Genomic DNA, 19,106 nt, shown 5'->3' with positions numbered 1-19,106 from the left:
CCCCGCGGCCCGCCGCCTCCTCTGCCCGCCGCCCCGCGCCCCCCGCCGCGCCGCCGCCGCCGCCCTCTGCGCCCCGCGGCGCCCCCCGGTCCCGCCCGCCATGCCCGGCCCGGCCGCGGGCAGCAGGGCCCGGGTCTACGCCGAGGTGAACAGCCTGAGGAGCCGCGAGTACTGGGACTATGAGGCTCACGTCCCGAGCTGGGGGTAAAGCCGCCGCCGCCTCCCCCACCCCCGTCCGACCGCTCCCCGGCGCAAACCGCACTGGTCCCCTACCCCGCGGTCTGCCTTCCCCTCCGCCCCGCCGCTGGCCGGCGCTTTCTCGGGTCTGGGGTAGGAGGCAGAGCCCCCTCCCCTGCCGCCCGCCGCACATGTCCTCTCCGGTCTCCCCTTCTCCCCGCCTTGCGCACCCCTCTCTCCCCCTTACCCAAGGAATGCTTTCTTACTGAGAAGTGTAAGGTCCAGGGACTGAAGCCTGGTGGAAATGAGGGAGCAGCCCTTCCTCCTTACACTTCTGGGTTTCTATTTGGGGTGGGCAGTCAGCAGCTGTCCTCTGGAGCTATTAAAATTCTCTTGCCTTTTTAGTTTTTTGAAATGAGGCTGGGTGGGAGGAAATCTTTTAAAGACATCCACATTTCCAAAGCAGGCGCTGGTACCTTTGGGGTGTGAAATACAAGGCGGTTGCTGTGGAGCTCTAGGCAGCGGGGCACCCTCTGAACCTCCACGATGAATGCTTTGCTCACCCTTCTAGATTGGCTCAGAGCCGTGCCTTCCTACCTCTGCTCCCCAAGTTCTGATGGACCAATTAGGTTAGGAACTGTGCGCAGAGTGAAAGGAGCCAAGTTTATGTTGTGACTTTCATTTAGGGAATGAGTCGTGTCCTGATGTATAGACGCTTCCAACACTTGATTAATGGAAGTGGCTGGATGGGGGTGTATAGTGGGCATAGGCTTGGTTAATCCCAAGTCCTGGCATTTATGTGTCACTCTTCCCTTTCACAGTAATCAAGATGATTACCAACTGGTTCGAAAACTTGGTCGGGGAAAGTATAGTGAAGTATTTGAGGCCATTAACATCACCAACAATGAGAGAGTGGTTGTAAAAATTCTCAAGGTGAGTGTCTTATGAGTGGTATTAAAAATGTGGTCCACTGGTCCGGACGTAAACTTCAGCCGCATTGTAGAACGAGCAGTGCAAGCTCTCATTTCACATATGATTCTGTCTGATGTCCCTTCACTACTTCTCCCACCCATTTTCCTGTGAACTTTGAAGTACCTCCGTAGACCTGTTTCAAATCTAAGCATGGTCGTTCGGGAACATGTTCTGAAATGCCATTGTGGGCTCCCAAAGTGAAAATTCCAAAGGGTTCATTTGTTAAAACAGGAGATAGGGATTCAGATGAAAGAAAACCTTTTCCAGTGAAGATCCTGTCAATTGAGGGGTTCCTTGAGTGTGGGATTTGTTACCCTTGCTGCTCGAAATTATTCCAGAAAGAGAGCTGGAAGAAATGAGAGGAGCTCCAAAGATGAATTTGAAGCTTGGGTGGAAACACCTCAGTGGCTGATCAGTTGTTTCTTCTCTCTGGCAGTAAGAGTGTGTCAGGTGGGGTTGGATATGGTGAACCAGTAGTGCCTAGAAGGTTCATTGTTGCTTATCAAGAAGTTAAAGTGAAATTGGGAGCAGTAAGGAGTATACTTACAATCACTAAAATTAATGCTTGGAACAAACAGTCTTAGGCTCTGGTTTAGTCTGCTTGAGTTTAATAAAGATACGTCTTTTATGGTCTCTTTGGTGAAGACATCTTAATGAGCATGAAGAGTTGGCTAAATTCTCCTTTAGGTAACTGGTTGGATAGCTTTAATAATGTTTGATAGGGTGTACAAAAAAAAAGTAATTCTTAGGATCTGTGAAGGGTCTTCATCGTTGCCAGATCACTTAATGTGTGCGCATGTCATTTAGTGAAATATTGAAAAGATTAAAGAGTGATTAATATAAACACTTTTGCATATATAAGATATCCGATGTGGCCATTTTGCAGAGGCTCAGTGAATAAGGATATGGGATTGGAGAGCTGTTTTTGTGTGTTAAGGACAGAGTTAGGGTAGCTGTGTCCCTGTTTAATATGAAGGGTCAGGCTTACACTGTCTGAAAAATCAGTTTTCAGAAAAGTGATCAGCTTTGTTACTCAGTGCCATTTGAGCCCAATGTTGAAGAAACAGAGGTGAAGTAGAGAGAAGTAGGCAAAGTTATCTGTGCCATCAGAGGCACTGGAGTGAGAAGTGAGGAATTGATACTGAAGATGGGGAGTTTGACTCCCCTCTTCCCCAGATGTGAATTGGACCTCAAAAGTCACATGGTCTTTTTTTTTTTTTTTTTCTTTACAAGTATAAATATTTAAAGAAATGTTCCCTTCAGGGAAGTCACCATATGATTTTTTTCCTTTATACATGAGCATAAATGTTTTTAATATAAGCTGCTTAAATCCTTCTAGGAGTGAGCAAAACATAAAATTGAACTTGGGAATATCCGTATTCCACTGCTGTGCATTTGAAAGAATGAAGTGCTGACTCCAGAACAATTTCAGAAAAATACTAAACTTTTATGCAGTAGCAGCATTTTTAGAATAAGTGTGTAACTTCCTGTCATGTCTTTTTTGGAGGAATGGCTTTAGGTATATACGTAAGTGAAAGTACGTTTATTCATGAGAACATCGTATTACTCTTTAGTCTTCCTTCTAGAGATCTTCATAGCATCCGTTCCTGGATAGTTTTTCCCCGGGAGAGTCACAGGATATGTTTAGGGAACCCAAAATGGAAGCCTGCTTTTACAGGCAAGAAACCTAAGGACAGGAAAACTTACTTACCTGATACCACTATGTTGAAATGACCCTTAGCCAGAACTCCTATTTCCTATTTCTTCCTCTCTCTCTCTCTCTCTCTCTCTCTCTCTCCCCTCATTTTAATGTGTGTTTTTAAGATCCTCAGAATAAGGTCCTGTGTTCTGGAATAAGATTTGGAAGGCTCCTTTGATGCTCTAGTTAATGAAGTGTTCTTGTATCTTTTCCATACAAGTTATCTTCAGGATACAGCCTGAACCAACTTCGTTGCCACTGGTGAAAACCACCCTCATTTCTTTCTTTCTTTTTTTTTTTTTTAAAGCCCTGTGGCATTTCTGTCTAGATTTTGTTTTAGCTGAAGGATAGGTAAGAAACTACTAATGATATTGTGGTTTTCTTGTTTTCACAGGCTGAATTAAAGTGGATTAAAAATATTGGGGGTTTTTTGGTTTTTTTAAGAGGACAGTGTCTTGATCCCGTTTTCACCCCTGTTCGGATAAGTTATGACTAATATCTTTTGTTACAGTGTTTGGTCATAGGAAATTAGGCCCTTAACAGAGTTCCAGCTGCTTATAATTCAGAGGAATCTAGAAAAAAGTTCTCTTCATAAAAGGCCTACTACTGTACTTTAACTGCAGGAAGGGTACTCACATACACACGGTGGCTAAGAGAGAAGGTGTATACCTTAAAGACAGGGCTGTCTTCCTTTTTGGTCAATAACATTTTCCTTCAGTTCTTTGCAGTAAAAGAGAATGGTCACATGAATTAATTACCACAGAATTCTCTCATTTAATTTGCAACTGTAGATTTTTTTGGTCAAAACACATTGGAACTCTTTAGAGGTTTTAGCAATTTAGAAGTCGGTGAGCAAAATTTTACTCTCTATTTTGAAGTGAAATTGTGAGGTTGAAATCTTAAAATGTTCCAATTAATAGGAAGGTTATACCTTTTTTGACCAAAATTGTTTTAAGGAGAAAAAGAAGGGGGGGAGGTGGGAAGGATTAACATAGGAGGGGAGAAAGTTACTTCAGTGCCCAAAATTTCATCTTTTGATTTTGAAAAGTCCATTGCTCAGTTCCTTTGTAGTACCACTCAGGAGGGTATACACAGAAATAAAAGCATTTGGCCATGTTGGACAACTTGTAGCGTTTTGTGGACACCACCTGTGTATGGATTTCAGCCGTTCTTGTGTTCCTTCAAGTGAAAACTCCCTATTTCCTAAATAGAAGTTAAGAACAATACCATTTTTAAATAAACGTGTACAGTGTTTTGAACCCATGCTGCCCTGACTTGGAAATTCTCATGTAAGCGAGCATAAGGTAGTCTTATGAAGAGTTGGATAAGTTCATTTTGCCCCCCAGCAGTTAATCCACAAGTTAAAAAAAGAATGGTGGTAATATGTTTACTTTTTAAGTGTGCTTAGCATATTTGTAGATGTTTCTTAAGTGTTGTGCGGTGAGGAAGTAGTGGGAAAAGAAGGATGGGAGGCCTGCCAGTGACCCGTCTTGTGGGGTTACTTTAGAGCGAGCAGGTGACTGTCTAGGTCATATCAGAGATGTTCACGCATGCTGGTGCTGGGCTTTCTCTTGTATTTCTACTTTCTCCGGTGGTAGGTGTTTTCCTTCAAGGTACTATGTTAAGCAAGTACACCAAGATGTCATTTTCCTGAAGCAAGATATTAGTATTGATTTTTCTAAAATTTTTGTGATTCTTTTTCATTCCTACAAATGTTTTATGGTATAAAAGTAGTTAAAATTGTATTATTAAAGTGTTACTAACATCAAATAATATAAATTTTAAAAATTGTGTGAACTAGTCAGTGCTGTTTCTTTTAAGATTTTATTTCATTTGAGAGAGCACGCATGTGCGCAAGCAGGAGCAGGGTTGGGGAGGGGCAGAGGGAGAGAATCTCTAGCAGACTCTCCACGGAGTGCAGAACCCAATGAGGAGCTCCATCTAACAACCCCAGGATCATGACTTGAGCTGAAACCAAGAGTCGGATGCCCAACCGACTGAGCCACCCAGGGGCCCCTAGTGCTGTTTCCAATATTGTGGTTGTAGTGTCTGAGCTTGAGAGTGTGGTGAAATAGAATCATGAAATAAGGGAGCAGAGAAACCTTAGGACCCAAACCCTTTTTACAGATAAACTGAGACCCAGAGCACACAGTTTGCTCAGGGTCACATGGTTAGGGGGAGAAAGCACAAGGGTCCTATGTCCTTCATGGAATCTTGTAGCTGTGAGGAGCAGTTAATGACATTTGCTGGATATTTGACTTTTTGAGGTATTGAACTACCCTGGAAAGATGGATAAACATTCACTAGAAGTCAAGTGAATTTGTTTCTAATGGTTTTGGGGACTTACTCTTCTAGGAAATGCTTGACTGGGATGGGTACTAGATGGAGTACAGAATAGATGAATACCCAGAGAGCTACAGGGACCCAGCCAGGGGCTCTCTGGTTTGAGTCTGCAGCAGCATGGTGAATGCATTGTGAAATGTTACTTTGTTGCTTTGAAGCCACAATAACCAGTGCTTTTACACTTTTATTAACCCATACAGTTCCCTCATCCTGATAACTTGCCAGATTTTGGAGCTAACAGCTTTATCCCTCTAATATATTAGAGTTTGTTGGAGAGTGAGCCATGTGTAAAAAGAGTATCTTGGCATAGAGGACCCATTTTTTATGTGTATAGCATGGCTGTAGATAGTTTCTAGAGCCTGATTTTAGGATCTGCCACCTCATCATGAGGGCAGTATAGTGTTAAGAATTGCTATAAATGGAGGGCAGGAGACTTGGGTTCTAGAACCAGCTTCCTCTTTATACCCGCTTGACTCTGTTTTCCTATCTATAAAATGGATATACATTTCCTGTGGAACTCAGAGGGTTGTTGGGAGAATTAAATGTTTAGATCAGAAGGGATGGGTAGGTACATGACAGTGTTTTAGTCATCTACACAGTGTTCCTTTCCCAAAAGTAGCCCTGGAAGTAGACTGCCTGCATTCAGATGGGCTTTCCCAACACCTGGCAACTCTATGACCTTGAGCAGGTATTTAAACTCTGCCTCAGCGTCCTCATGTAAAATTGCACCAATAGGAACTTCTCTCAGAATACTGTTAGAGGTGGATTAAATGTGCTTAAAACAGTGCCTGCACATAGAAAGCAATAAAATATGGTTCTAATAACAGTATTTCAGCTGGGCTACATGAATGATTTCAGAGGGCAAAACCAGGAGTAGAAAAGACGATACCATTCTCTCAATGAAATTCAAAAGGCCTGCTGTATGCCTTGCTTTTTTAAATTAAAACACACACACACACATCCTGACGAAAAGAGTCTCAAGGAGTCGATAACATAATTGGAAAGGGACTTGAAAGACTAAGAGAAAAGTTGCTGTGAAGAAATAACACCACTCAGATAATGTTTATATTTGGGTCAGTTGCAGTGGATTTGAGGGATGCCTCAAGGTGGTAAAATAAATGCTGTCATCCAGGCTCAACTTTCCTTTCTTACACCAGGGATGGCAACCGGTGTTCTTTGTGATTGTTTACTGCAGGCGATGAAGCTAGTCTCTCAGTTGTCACTGTGGCACTGGAATCAGAGTAGTTCCAGATTTGCAAGTTCTGAACCACCTTTCTGCCTGTCTTGAATTTATTAATTCAGTTGTGCTTAGAAATTAAAATGGAACTTTGCCTGTTAACATGTGCTGGGATTTATTGAGGTCCTAATTCTTAAGCCTTGTGTATATGTTAGTTCAGAAATTCAATCACAATCAAATGCTAGTAGTTGAAATCATTCTCAGATCTGGCTTTTTAAAAAAATCAGCCCTAAGTAAGTAGGACAGATCATTGACTTCATTAATTAAGCAACTTATCACTAAATTTGTCTTTTAAGTTTTTCAATGTTGGTCAATAGGGAGAAAGAAGTAGTCTTAATTTTTGGATTATGTTGAACAAGGTTGTCCTGAATCACTGGGACTCTCCACCATGTGGGCAGAAACTGTTGGGAAAGTTCCTTCCTTTCATCCCCTCTTTTTCTCTTCCTTTCTCTCTTTCTTGTATTTTCCTTCCCTCTTTCCCTTTTCCTTCCTTTTTCGGAGCTCATGCACAGAAAATTTCAAATTGAGTTTTTTCCCTTTTAAACGTTCTCTCTAGGTGTGCGCCATAATTCATTTATTATTGAAACTTGATTTAATGCTTTAATTTCTTTCTTTCTTTTTTTTTTTTTTTTTTTTAGCTTTTTGCCATTTTTCTCTTCTAGACTTTGAGTTAAAAAGAATATTGGGAAACAACTAAACTGATTCATTTTGAATCTTTTTAAACCTATTCTCTGAGTTGGAATAAATAAACCTTAACTGGGAGAGACTTTGTCTAGCAGGATGAAATGATGAGACTGTGAGGGAAGTGCATATTTTCTCTGTAGCTCCAGGTGGATGAATGCAAACACTGGGCTACAGTCTCGAAGCTTTTTTTTTTTTTTTCTATAAAATCCATGATCTGTTTTCCACAAGATGTGAAGGGTCTTCCTTTATAAATTCTAACCTTTTCTCTCTCATTCTGTTTACAGCTTGAAAATGATCACTTTCATTCCCAGGGAGCTCATTGATTTTTTAGCTTCTAAAGCATGTCCCAGGTTCAGAGGAATAAGCTTGAGGCAAAAGGAAGTTCCCTGTGGTCTGGTTCCTGTAGAGAATGGATGTCCATGCTTTGGAGCAAAGTCCTGGGTTGTAGGTCCCTTTTCCATTTTAATGATCTCTTGGTCATTTGTCAGGATGTGAGGATTCCAGGTGCTGTGAGAGTCTGTTGTGCCACTTCAGAATTGCCCTGCTGTCCCCAGTCTTCTAGGTGAGGAAGTTGTTGGACAGGTAGCAAAATACGCTCTCTTGCTCCATAAGTTACCTTAGGACATCATGAAAGATACCAAAATCTTAGTGGCATTGTCCAGGAACCATGTCCCTGCCTGACCTGTTGCTGACTAACAGGAAGGCAAAGCAAGGCTTTATATGGGGCATCGTCATAAAGGCAACTTAATGGGTTACCCCGGTACTAATTCACTGTTAGGGGGAGAGGAAGGTTTTTGGTGTATACAGATCTCTGGCTGTGGGGTGTTTTTTCCTCTGCGACCACTCTCACAGATCTGTAACTGCTTTCCAACCCTAGAATTTTCTTACATTGAATATGCTGGTAGCATTGGCTAAATTTATAGATACAGTAGCCAGCTTTTATTTTTCTTTTAACTTTTTGATATAACTTCAGCTTTAAAGAAAAGTTAGAAGAATTCCCATATGTCTTTCACCCAGATTTCTCAAATGTTAACATTTGCTTTATGCTTTTCTCTCTTTTATATATAAACACACATATGTGTGTGTATAAACACATGTAGTTATGTGCTTGAGAGTAAATTGCAGTGATCCCTACTGTAATGTGCATTTCCTAAAACCAAGGACAATTCTTATGTAACCCCACAGTGCCATGATCAAAAATCAGAAACTAACATTGATACAGTGCTGTTAGCTAATCTGCAGCCCCTGTTCTCATTTGCCAATTGTCCATATAATGTTTTTATAGCAAAAGAAAATCCCAGGTCATGTGTTACTTTCAGTTGTCATATCTCTTTAATCTGGAACAGTTGTTCAGTCTGTTTCCTGACATTGACATTTTTGAAGCTTACTTATTTTGTAGTATGTCCTTTTCTGGCTGTTTTGGTTTTTTTTTTTTTTTTTTTTTTTTTTTTTTTTTTTTTTTTTTTTTTTTTTTTTTTTTTTTAATTAAATTGTACTTCATGTTTGAGTGCTTTATTTCCCCCAAAGTATTGAGCTCCCTAATTATGAAAAAGGGAATGAGTACAATTCCTAAGTGGAAGTGGGTGAGAGACACAGTAGTTAGATCTACTCTCCCGCAAACCCAGACAAAGCAGAGTGGACGTAAGTGTGGCAGCTGGCTTGGAAGAATGCAGCCAGATTCCAGCCTGTCAGTCAAACACCCCGTTAGAGGTGATGCAGGTGCTCTGTGTTTCATAATCTCCCTCTGTTTTGTTATGTGTGCAGAGCTGTAGCTTAGTGACCAGCAAAAGATGACGATGTCTCTGGCATATGTATATTTCTCTCCCCTCCCACCACCAGCACACACACGCAGGCTTTTAAAATCTTACTTCATTGAAAACCCATTGGATTTTCTTTACCCGTGCTACCAGAACAGTGTCTAGTGTCTCGGTGATCGAATACTCCTTTTCCCCAGTTCCCTTTCTCTCCTAGCCACACTTGGGAAATGAGAGCAGCATGGCCAAGAGGGAGGCCTGCAGAGGCACTGTCTAGATCTGAATCCTGCCCCCATACTTCACCATCAGCTGTGGGACCTTGGGCAAATGGTTCAGCTAGGCTGAGTCCACTACATAGGAATTTTGTGGTTTGTTACTAACTAAATACATGAAAATAATGAAGCTTCCATTTATTGAGTGCTTACTACATGCCAGTTAAGTGTTCTGAGTTCTTTATAAAATGTAATTGTGATGTGACTATTGTTCCAGAACTGCTTACATTCTTCAAATTCTTCAAGACAAGAAATAGCACATGTAATGCTAGTATTTCTGATTGCGATTTTTAATTTTGCTACCTAGCAGATGGAAAGGTTAGCAAGTAGTAGAGGTTTCCAGTCGGTACTGGATCAGATACCCGTTTTCTCCTCTGGTGCTCCGTCATCTCTTTCTTTAGGAGTGGGATGTGTTGGGGAGTTTTAGTAGGTCTGTGCTGATTTCAGATTCTAGATGTTGAGGAAATGGGAGTGGCCACAGGAAATGGGAGCCAGCAGCTGGGAAACAACTTTGTAACTTGATGTCAGTGAACTGGTCTTCCCTCCTGGAAGACAAAATTACATGTAACTCATTGGAAGAGCAGGTGTCTCCCCATTTTGTTTCAGTTTTTCCATTTGCAAGTGCATGATATACAGCTGTTCAGAGCTGTAATGCACGCCTTCCATTTGGCAGTTATCTAGGCATTTTATTTTTAAAGTATGACATGGGTGTTCAAAATTTGTAAGTGACCTGAATGTAACTACCTAAAGATCTGACACATATGCTGTATGAGTCTGTATTTAACTTAATCTCAAACATTCTCAAGGGCAGTCCCCATTTTTATCTTGATTTCTCTTTTCTAATTTAGACACGCTCTCTAACGTGACATGGTGTGCAAGATAGCCCGGTAGCCACTTGATTAGCTGACATTGTTTTAAGGTTTTATTTATTAACTTCAAAAGGAATCTCACTTCCGATTACTCTTGTGTATTTAAGCCAGTGAAGAAAAAGAAGATAAAACGAGAGGTTAAGATTCTGGAGAACCTTCGTGGTGGAACAAATATCATTAAGCTGATTGACACTGTGAAGGACCCCGTGGTAGGTGCCTGACGGTTGGGGGAGAAGGAGCAAGTGAGTGCGTGAATGTGTGCGTGGTGTGACACAGAATGTCAGAATAATGAGAAACATCATTACATATTGGGAATGACTGTGTTCATCTTCTACTCCTGAATAGTCTTGAAAGCCAGAAAAAACCATGGTGGCCCAAAGATGAAGTAGTCACCACCACTATTATGAAACCTAAAAGTGTATGTATAGAAAAATCCCTATCCCAGTTTATTACCTTGTTCCGGTTCAGCCCACAAATGTTTGCTGAATGTCTTCTTTAAGCCCCGACTTTTCTCCCAATTTTGAAAGCTTATTACCTCCAGTTGGCCTTATTTTGCTTCACTTCATTAAGCCTGACATCTGAAAGTCTGGGCTTACAGAGGGAAATACCAAATATCTCCACGTGGACACCTGGCATAGAGATCACAACCCCACAGACCCTTTGAGGAAGGCATCTTGCTATTTCTCCTACTACAGTTTAATTCAGTGTCTACCCCTGGGGCTCGTGTTGTATATTCTGATACAACTAAATATTTTTTGTTAAAAACGCTTACTTTGTAGCCCTTTTAGATGTGCTATTTAATTTTGTTTTCTTGGGAGGTGATTAGCCAGAGTGTTCATGTACCACCTCCCGTCCCATTTCTGTTCTTCATCTCTTCTACTTCACCTGTTTTCCTATCCTCCCATGCTGGCTGTTCGTTGAAGAGGTAGGTCTTTGCTTCTGTCTGCTGAAGACATCATAAAGAAACGGTGCGCTATTGAACATGCACTGACTGCATACTGTGGAGGGCACTGTTCTGGACCTCAGGACAGTCCTCAGCAGTCCACTGGAGTCGGTGCTGTGATTGGCCACATTGTTACACTGTACAGATAGGACAGCTGAAGGCTCTGAGGTTTGGTGATTTGCTCAAGATCATACAGTATCATTAAACTGAAGAATCAGGAAAATTTTGCCTTCGGGACCCTAAGAAGACTGAAAAGAGTGCTTGTATGCTAGATTCTAGCTTATTGCCATTAAAAATATATCCCAGCCAGAGGAGTTTGGATTGATTTTAGAATGACTAACTCTGGACTCCATCATCACTGAAAACGCCCTGCAGCGTGACCCAGTACATATTACGGTTGCAGCGGCCTCTGCACTTTGCCTTTAAGTTAGTAGAACTTAGTGAAACTTGTCTTACTGATGTTGTAATGTGTTGCTTAAGGCATGTGTGTGTTTTATATAATATGGAACACGAGTAAATTAAAATTGGATTGAAACCATGGAGGGAGCCCTCCTTCTCCCCTAAGTTTTAGGGAGATAGGCTCACTCCCAGGCAGTAGAGAGATCTGGTGGTATTGATGAAGCCCTGTCCCCTTCAGGCTAGTGAGGAACCCTCTGACCAGTGCTCCTGGGACTGCTGCTCTTTCTGACAAAGCCCCATGTGCACATACTGTGCCCTGTTTCTAGGGGACTTTTACCTGCTTCCTTGAGCAAAACTATTTAGCCATAAAGATTTCTAAGGTGATTTTCTATAACCCTTTAAGGCCCTGCTTTTCTCCTAATTTTCAAAGCTTATTACTGTTAATGAACATTATTTTACCTTACTTAAGTAAATCTGGCATTCGAAAAATTTATACAAAAATATTAGACATTTTGTACTCACTTCATTAAAGATTATAGCATTTTAGAAATACTTGGTTATGTATAATTTGGGGGTGAGGGGGATCACATCTACTTTGTAAATTGAGACATTCTCTAGTGGTATGTAGCCAAGGCAGTAATTTCACATTATAGCCTGCTGATTGATAATCATAGATATTTTCCTTTTGGATCCTGAAAAGGCCTATGATAGATTCCCATGACATATGATAATTCTGTAAAATGCATCTGGCTTGCCAAACCAAGATGAAAACATGTCACTCCTTTTGTGGCTGGCAGACTGGAATACTGCAGAGTGTAATTCTTCAAATAATGTGCCAGGCCCACTGACAGGTTGGTCAGAGAATATATCTCCTTTAAAAACAAAACAAAACAACTTAGGAAAAATGTCAACCATTTACAAAAGTAAAATGAGTAAGATAATGAACCTCCCTGCACACATCAGTCAGCTTGAGCAGTGCCGCACCTCGTGGCCAACTTTTTTTTTTATCTCCCTGCCACCCACTTTCCCACCACCCACTATGTCCACTTATTTTGAAGCAAATTCCAGACTCAGTCTCAAGAGGACACTTTCTTAATAGGCTCTCCCTGATGAGTGAATCCCTTTTTCATTTAAGTGGGATTTGGGGATAGATCGGTACAACAGAAGCAAAGCACATTTACTGTTTGAATACTTATAAGGCATTACTATTCTCTCTTGCAGTCAAAGACCCCAGCTTTGGTATTTGAATATATCAATAATACAGATTTTAAGGTGCGTATATGCTTTTTCTTTCTGGCATGGGGTTAACGGGGGATGGGCAGTTGGCAATAAGTACTGTTGATACTCTAGAACCCGAGGGGACCAGGAAATCATTGGTGAGAGTGGGAAGTAATAAATCCGGATTCCTTACCGCATGAGTATAGGGATGCAGAAAGTGGGTAGGGTTTTTGCATTTGGTGAAATTACTCATCACCCTTTGCCTTGCTTACTCTGGGAATAGCTGCTGGGCTGGGTCTAAGTTAATACCTCGTCTGTAACACTCCTGTTTTAGACAGCATGGTTTTAGGGAGATAACTTGATTTGCATAGGAATCTACCCTTGCTGATAGGAAGTGATAAATGGTTACAGGGCTCCTGTGAAAAGAAGCAGTCTGTAAGACTCAAGCTGTCAGAGTGTTGTGTGTTTACCAACACTGTACAAAGCAAATGATCCAGAAAAGCTAGTTAAGTGTCCCTGTGCTATAGAAAAGCCCTATCCAGGATTATTTACATTTCTTATATTTATAATGCGTATTAATTTAGACTTGAAGTGTTCTTCTGAAAGCATGGTTTTAAGCTGGTTTTCCTGAGTTTGTTTTTATTATTGTTCAGACACTACAACCTTAGCTTCTGGTAAGGTTTTAGGGACTAGTTATTCTAGACATGGTAGAACATAATGTGAATCCATGTATAAAAACAAAATAGTGGTGTTGATTTTGAGGGGTCTTTGGAGAACTTTTGGGTGATTATAATCACTCTGTCAGTGAATCATAAGCTTGTGATTTTGTTGTGATGGAAGTTAGGGCCAAAACCACATCAGCAGTTGAAAGATGCTGGTATCAGGAGTGAGGCTTTTGGGTGAAAATAACAACTTTATCTCACATTTAATTTGTCTTAGGTAGTCACTCTAAAACAACTCTGAATTAGGTTAACTAGTGGAAAATAAGTAAACATGGATATTATAATTTGTGAAACAATAAGCAAGTTTTATGTACAGTGTAGCTCTCCCATGTGTAACAAGTTTCCTTGTTAGAGGGACTCCTTAAAGGTGAAGTCAGCAGTGAGCTCTTGGCGGTAGATGTCAGTATATTCGTCAGCCTGCCAGTGTTTAGCTAGTAGAGTTCTCTGCTGATACACATGGCCAGTCACACTTTCGCCATGAGAGACCCGGGTTTATCAAGGTGTAAGTACATGAGTGGGAATGTGTATGCAATTTTTTAATGAAACCAAGCATTACCAAGTTTAAAAGCTGGTCTAAATGAAACTTCATAGTGAAATACCCTAAGTTTTAAATGTCTCTGCTTCCTTAATGAGTTTTAATCAGTTGTTTGGCCACACATGTAAAATTTTCACATCAGTATTTTGTGTTTCTTAAATTGACAACTGCCCTGTGAATTTAACAGCACGTAAAAGATCGGTTTGGAAGAATTTTTAACTCCCTGGAGAAATCTTAATTTCTCTTGCATCTTAACTCTCAAAGGGATGTTTTAATGGCACATGTTCTCCAGGAGCTTCCTTGAAAGAGGACATGGAAAATTCATGGTTTTTGAGGCTTGCATATCTGAAAACGTTTTTATTTTATCTTTCCATTTAACGTACTAGCTGTGGCCTAGAATTCTAGGTTGTAACTAATAATTTTCTCAGAATTTTGAAGAGCTTTTTCCAGTATTACCACTGAAGCCATTCTGGTTTTACCTTATGTGATCTGGTTTGGGTTTTGGTTTTTTCTTTGGAAAGCTTTTAGGATTTTCTCTTGAGTCGCAGTCTGTGAAATTTCACAATGATGTTCCTTCGAATCGTCACTTTTATCTTTTGTTCTGGACACTTGCTGGGCTTTTTCCATCTAGAAACTCATGTCCTTCCGTTTTAGAACAATATTTTTAACATTCTTTTGATTTTCTTCCCTTTTCTTCTTTGTTCTCACTTTCTAGAGCTCATTCAAATGTTAGACTTCATCTCTTAGCTCTGTTCTGTTCTCAGAAGTTTTAAAAGTAGTGTCCTGTTCTTTTATGTAATATCTTCTATTTTCTCACCGAGAATGTGTGGATTCCCCCCATCCCACGATGTTTTCTTCTTCATGCTCTTTTCTCGGTTTTTCTTTCAAATGCTTTTGTGTGTGTGTTGTTTTTTGTCTGTGTTACAGTTGTCTGAAATCTCATGGTTTTTGACTGTCTACTCTTTAGAGTCATGAAATGACTGATGACTGCTTGTCAGCCCCTGTCTGGAGGATGCAAGCCTGGCTGCGGGCCTCTTGGCCTCCAGCGGAGGAGCCCCGTGGGCAATGTTAGGTGCGCTTTCATGTAACTCCCCATTTTCAGTGTGGTGTTTTATTTTTTTAAAGATTTTATTTATTTGACAGAGATCACAAATAGGCAGAGAGAGAGAGAGGAGGAAGCAGGCTCCCTGCTAAGCAGAGAGCCCGACTCGAGGCTCGATCCCAGGACTCTGGGATCATGACCTGAGCCAAAGGCAGAGGCTTTAACTCATTGAGCCACCCAGGTACCCCTCAGTGTGGTGTTTTAAAATTGTTTTCCTGTTTTCAGCTGAAATCTGTTGACTCTCTTTCACTGATATCTGGGGTCACTGTGAGCCTTTTTCCGTAGCTCTTCCATGTGAGGTTGTCTGCTTCTGGACCCCCTCTGCTCTTGGCAGAGTTTTCAGCTTTGTCAGTGGACATTTTTGTCTTGCTTCAAAGTGTTGTCATCTCTTCCATTCTCTTAGTTACCGTGAATGAATCCCCCAACCCCCCCTCCTTTCACTGTTCCTGGAGAGGAACTTCAGGAAGATGCAGAGTGTAGGATGTGTTTGGGCTGCAGTGTCACACTGGGGGGCCCCTTGAATGGTCAGGCCCTACCATTTTAATCAGCTTACAAAATTGTTAAATATCCAGATAGTAGATGTGTATTTTGGAAAAGCAGATCATGACAGGATGGTCGTTTTCTGCTCCAGGTAGTATGACAGGCCACAAGTAGGGAAATCAGCTAGTTTAATGTCCTCATGCCCTTCAGGGTTTTTTTTATTTTGTCCTGTGTTTATCTTTTTACAAAAGCTTCTTTTTATTTTTTTTCATTTTACTGTTAAGTGTATTAGTAACTGGATTTAAGGTGTCGCTCAGAGGAGGTTTGTCCCAGGTTTAGTATCTGATGAGTCAGCAGTGATAGAACCTGCAGCCTATTCTTTTCAGCATTTTTTGTATCCATAATTTCCTTCTGTTGTAGACTCCTGATTATCCTAACGTCATAAAATAAGTTGGGCAGCTTTTCCTTTCTCTTCTCTCAAAGTTTATATGAAATAGGGATTATCTACTTGTCTTTTGGGAGGAAAGGGAGCCTTTGGACTATCCTTCCCTTTTCAGAATGTATGTACATGTAAGTGAAAGGTTTATCCTGGTTTCTTGTCTCTTCATGAGTTTATTTGGATGGTATCTATTTCTAAAATTGTCCACTTTCATATTAACATAAAGTTATTAATAGAATTCTCTGAGGGCTTAAAGACTGTAATATGTTTGTAATTATGTTTTCCTTTACATTTCCAACATTATTTGTGCCTTTTGTTTCTTTTTCAAAGTTACCAGTATTGCTAGAGATCTCTCTTATTAATACTTTAAGAACGGCTTTTGGTTTTATTGTTCAAATGCTTCTGTTTTTACTATTTCCTCATTTCTGTTCCTGTCTTAATTATTTTCTTTATTCCTCCCTTCTTTGTTCCTAAACTATTTTCTTTCTTGGATTTTCATTGTTTCCCCCCTACCTTCTCGAGTGGAAGTCTGCTCATTTCATGTATTTCTGTCTTTCTTGATTGACGGTAAGTGGGCTTGAAGTCTGTGCCCCCCCAAGCACCATCTCAGCTACACATTCCATGGTTATAGAATTCATTCCTGTGTAGTTTTCACGTTAGAAGTACAAATTCCAGGGGTGCCTGGGTCGCTTAGTGCGTTGAGCATTAGACACTTGGCTTTACTTTGGGTCATGGGATGGAGCCCTCCATCAGGCTTGGCTCTTAGCTTGGAGTCTGCTCATCTCTCCCCTCCCTCTCTCTCAAATAAATAAATAAAATCTTTATTTTAGAAAAGAAGAGGTACAAATTCCAAACTTGTGGATTTGGGTTTTTCTCCCCCGACTTTGTACTTTGAAATACTTTAAACCTATTGAAAATTGTAAGAAGTAGCACAGGTAATACCGTCATGTTTTTCCCCTAGATTTATCAGTTGCTAATAATTACATTTGCTGTTAGTTCTCTTTCCCACCCCAGCCCCAATCTCTTTTTTTCTCAAAGTAAGTTGTAAGCATCGTGATACTTCACTCCTAAATATACTAGCACTGGAACTGGATAGGACCTTTTCCTACCTGCCAATACTATTAGTACTCTTAAGGCATTTAATACTTCTATGATAATGCCATCTGATACATGGTACAGAGTCCATATTCAAGAGTTTTCTGGTAATTATTGTCATAAGAATGTCCTTCATAGCCATATGTTGGTGAATAATGTGATAGAGGAGCCACATGGTTTTTCAACAAAAATATTCTTTCATTGTTGATTCCTGATTTGGCTGCACTGTGTCCCGAGGAACATGACCTGCATAATGTTCGTTATTTGGACTTTGTTGACAGTGGCTTTGTGACTTTAGTGCATGGCCATTTTTAATATCAAGCTTGTTAATTCAATTCAGATCTTCTATGGTCTTCCTCATTTTTCCCCTTGATACTTCGTTTTATGGTGGAGGTACTGATTTGTTTGGTTTTTGCCTTGAAATTATCAGTTATGCTTCCTATGTATCAGAGCAGTCATAAAAGGTACATCATGACATTTACCAAAAAAGACAAACTTCTGAACAAAGGAGTAGGAAAAGCCAGTCTCTCTAATGTTTGAAATGAACAGTTCCAGAAAACTCTCAAACTTGACAATTTCTCAAGGAAGCTGAAGTATAGTTGTGGCAGAAAAAGTTTCTACTGAGACATGCTTCTCAGTTTTCTATGCTTTTGGAAGAATGTAAATTAAAATATACATTTTAATTTTTGTGACATTATAGTGATACAAAATAGATCATCTGGACATTATAAAGATTGGTAAGGGATCCTGAAGAGGGTCCTTTTGAGAAGATGGTAGACGCATACTGCTCTGTGGAGAATTTCTAAATCACTCCCAGAGAGGTGGGCCTTGACTAGCTGATGTCTTGAGGCCTTGTTAATGCTTGTAGTAGTTTGATGTGGAAAGGATCTTCTTTGTAAGACATGTTCCAGTGATTAGTAATAACTTTGATTTTCTTGATTAGTGATTTGTTCTGCTTCTGTAAATTTCTAAAAATATTGACCTTGATTTTATTCTGGATCTTGGGGGTTACGTTTTAATGCCAGTACTGGTGACAACTGCATTAAGCACCGTTCACACTATATATCCCACTGCCTCTGCATTTTCTTCTCCCTCTTTGGGGACCACTGGGACTTCTGGGCACCGACTGAGCTGTGTGTATGAGGGAGTCTGCAAGCTCTGTGTGCAGGGTGAGAGTTTGCTCTGTCTGTGATTCCCACATGTGGCTGGGAACCTTCTTGAGCTGCTTAGCCCTCCTGAATGACAGTCCTCGGGTTGATCATGATGCAGCCGAAGTACACCCACAGTCTCTGAGGACCAACAAGTATACAGTGAGAGTGAGGCCACATGGGGCCATTCCGTTCTGGGTGGCAGTTTTAGACCAAGGAGGGTCTGAGGCAGTTGACCAAATTGCCATTTTTCCCATTGTCCTCCTCAGACTTTCTGAGGTTAATAAAAAGTCCCAGGATATTTCCACTTTGGGCCTCTAGAGCCGTCCTGGAGTAGGTCTGATTTCTGAGAAAATGTCAGTGTGTTTGAGGCTTTGGAACCAAGCTAAGATTGGTGAATAGTATCTTCCTCAGCACCTTTGTAATCTTCTGGGAAGCATAGGCTTGTTTTGCTTTTGATAAGTCATTTATTTCATGAAAATATAAGCAAAGCTAACTTCCTGCCAACACTTTGCACTTGGTTGGTTAACAATGTTCTCCACATAGCTGGCCAAGAAGAATGGAGGGAAAGTGTGGTTCTTGTGAAATTTCCCTTTATAACTCATCATGGACTCTTCACACTTAAGTTTCCTGGAAGATAGTTTTAATTTTGTTCCATTGACTGGTGAATGTTATCAAAGACAAATATTTATCGATTGCCTTCTGGATGCAAGCTGAGAACCACCATTGATGGGGTGGAATATAGACCACATATGCTCCTCCTTTGTCGTGTTATCTGAGCATTTAGCATATGGACCAGGTTGTACAGTGCCCCTGGCATGCTTGGAGGAGGGGAAGCAGAGATCCTGAGTCAGCCAGTTGGCGACTAACCACCAGCCACAGTACCCTTTTCTTCCCTACCATGTGTGTCCTGGTATGTGGGGGTGCTGGCGTGGGACTTGGGGTGCAAGCAGAGTGGAGCGGCCTCTTGTTGCTCACAGCCGAGTGAGGTTATCTTGAGAACCTCAGGTCGCTGCCA

At 40.9% G+C, this 19,106-nt stretch overlaps 1 protein-coding gene across 2 annotated transcripts in view; it reads left to right on the top strand.

Annotated features, from left to right (window-relative positions):
- The first annotated feature begins 72 nt into the window (after positions 1 to 72).
- The window catches only part of CSNK2A2 (casein kinase 2 alpha 2), a 37,560-nt gene continuing 18,526 nt past the window's right edge, over positions 73 to 19,106 (top strand). Inside the window, exons 1-4 of one of the 2 annotated variants that reach the window (XM_059383671.1) lie at positions 73 to 204; positions 999 to 1,110; positions 10,115 to 10,216; positions 12,571 to 12,621. In XM_059383671.1, the coding sequence (XP_059239654.1) occupies positions 101 to 204; positions 999 to 1,110; positions 10,115 to 10,216; positions 12,571 to 12,621 (369 nt within the window). In that variant the 5' untranslated portion in view covers positions 73 to 100. The remainder of the gene's footprint in view (positions 205 to 998; positions 1,111 to 10,114; positions 10,217 to 12,570; positions 12,622 to 19,106) is intronic. The other variant, XM_059383672.1, reaches the window with a different exon arrangement.

This window comes from Mustela nigripes, chromosome 17 (assembly GCF_022355385.1).
Source record: "Mustela nigripes isolate SB6536 chromosome 17, MUSNIG.SB6536, whole genome shotgun sequence".
In the NCBI taxonomy this organism is placed as follows: Eukaryota; Metazoa; Chordata; class Mammalia; order Carnivora; family Mustelidae; genus Mustela; species Mustela nigripes.
Note: the sequence above shows the minus strand (reverse complement) of the source record. Positions and strands in the feature narration are given on the sequence as shown.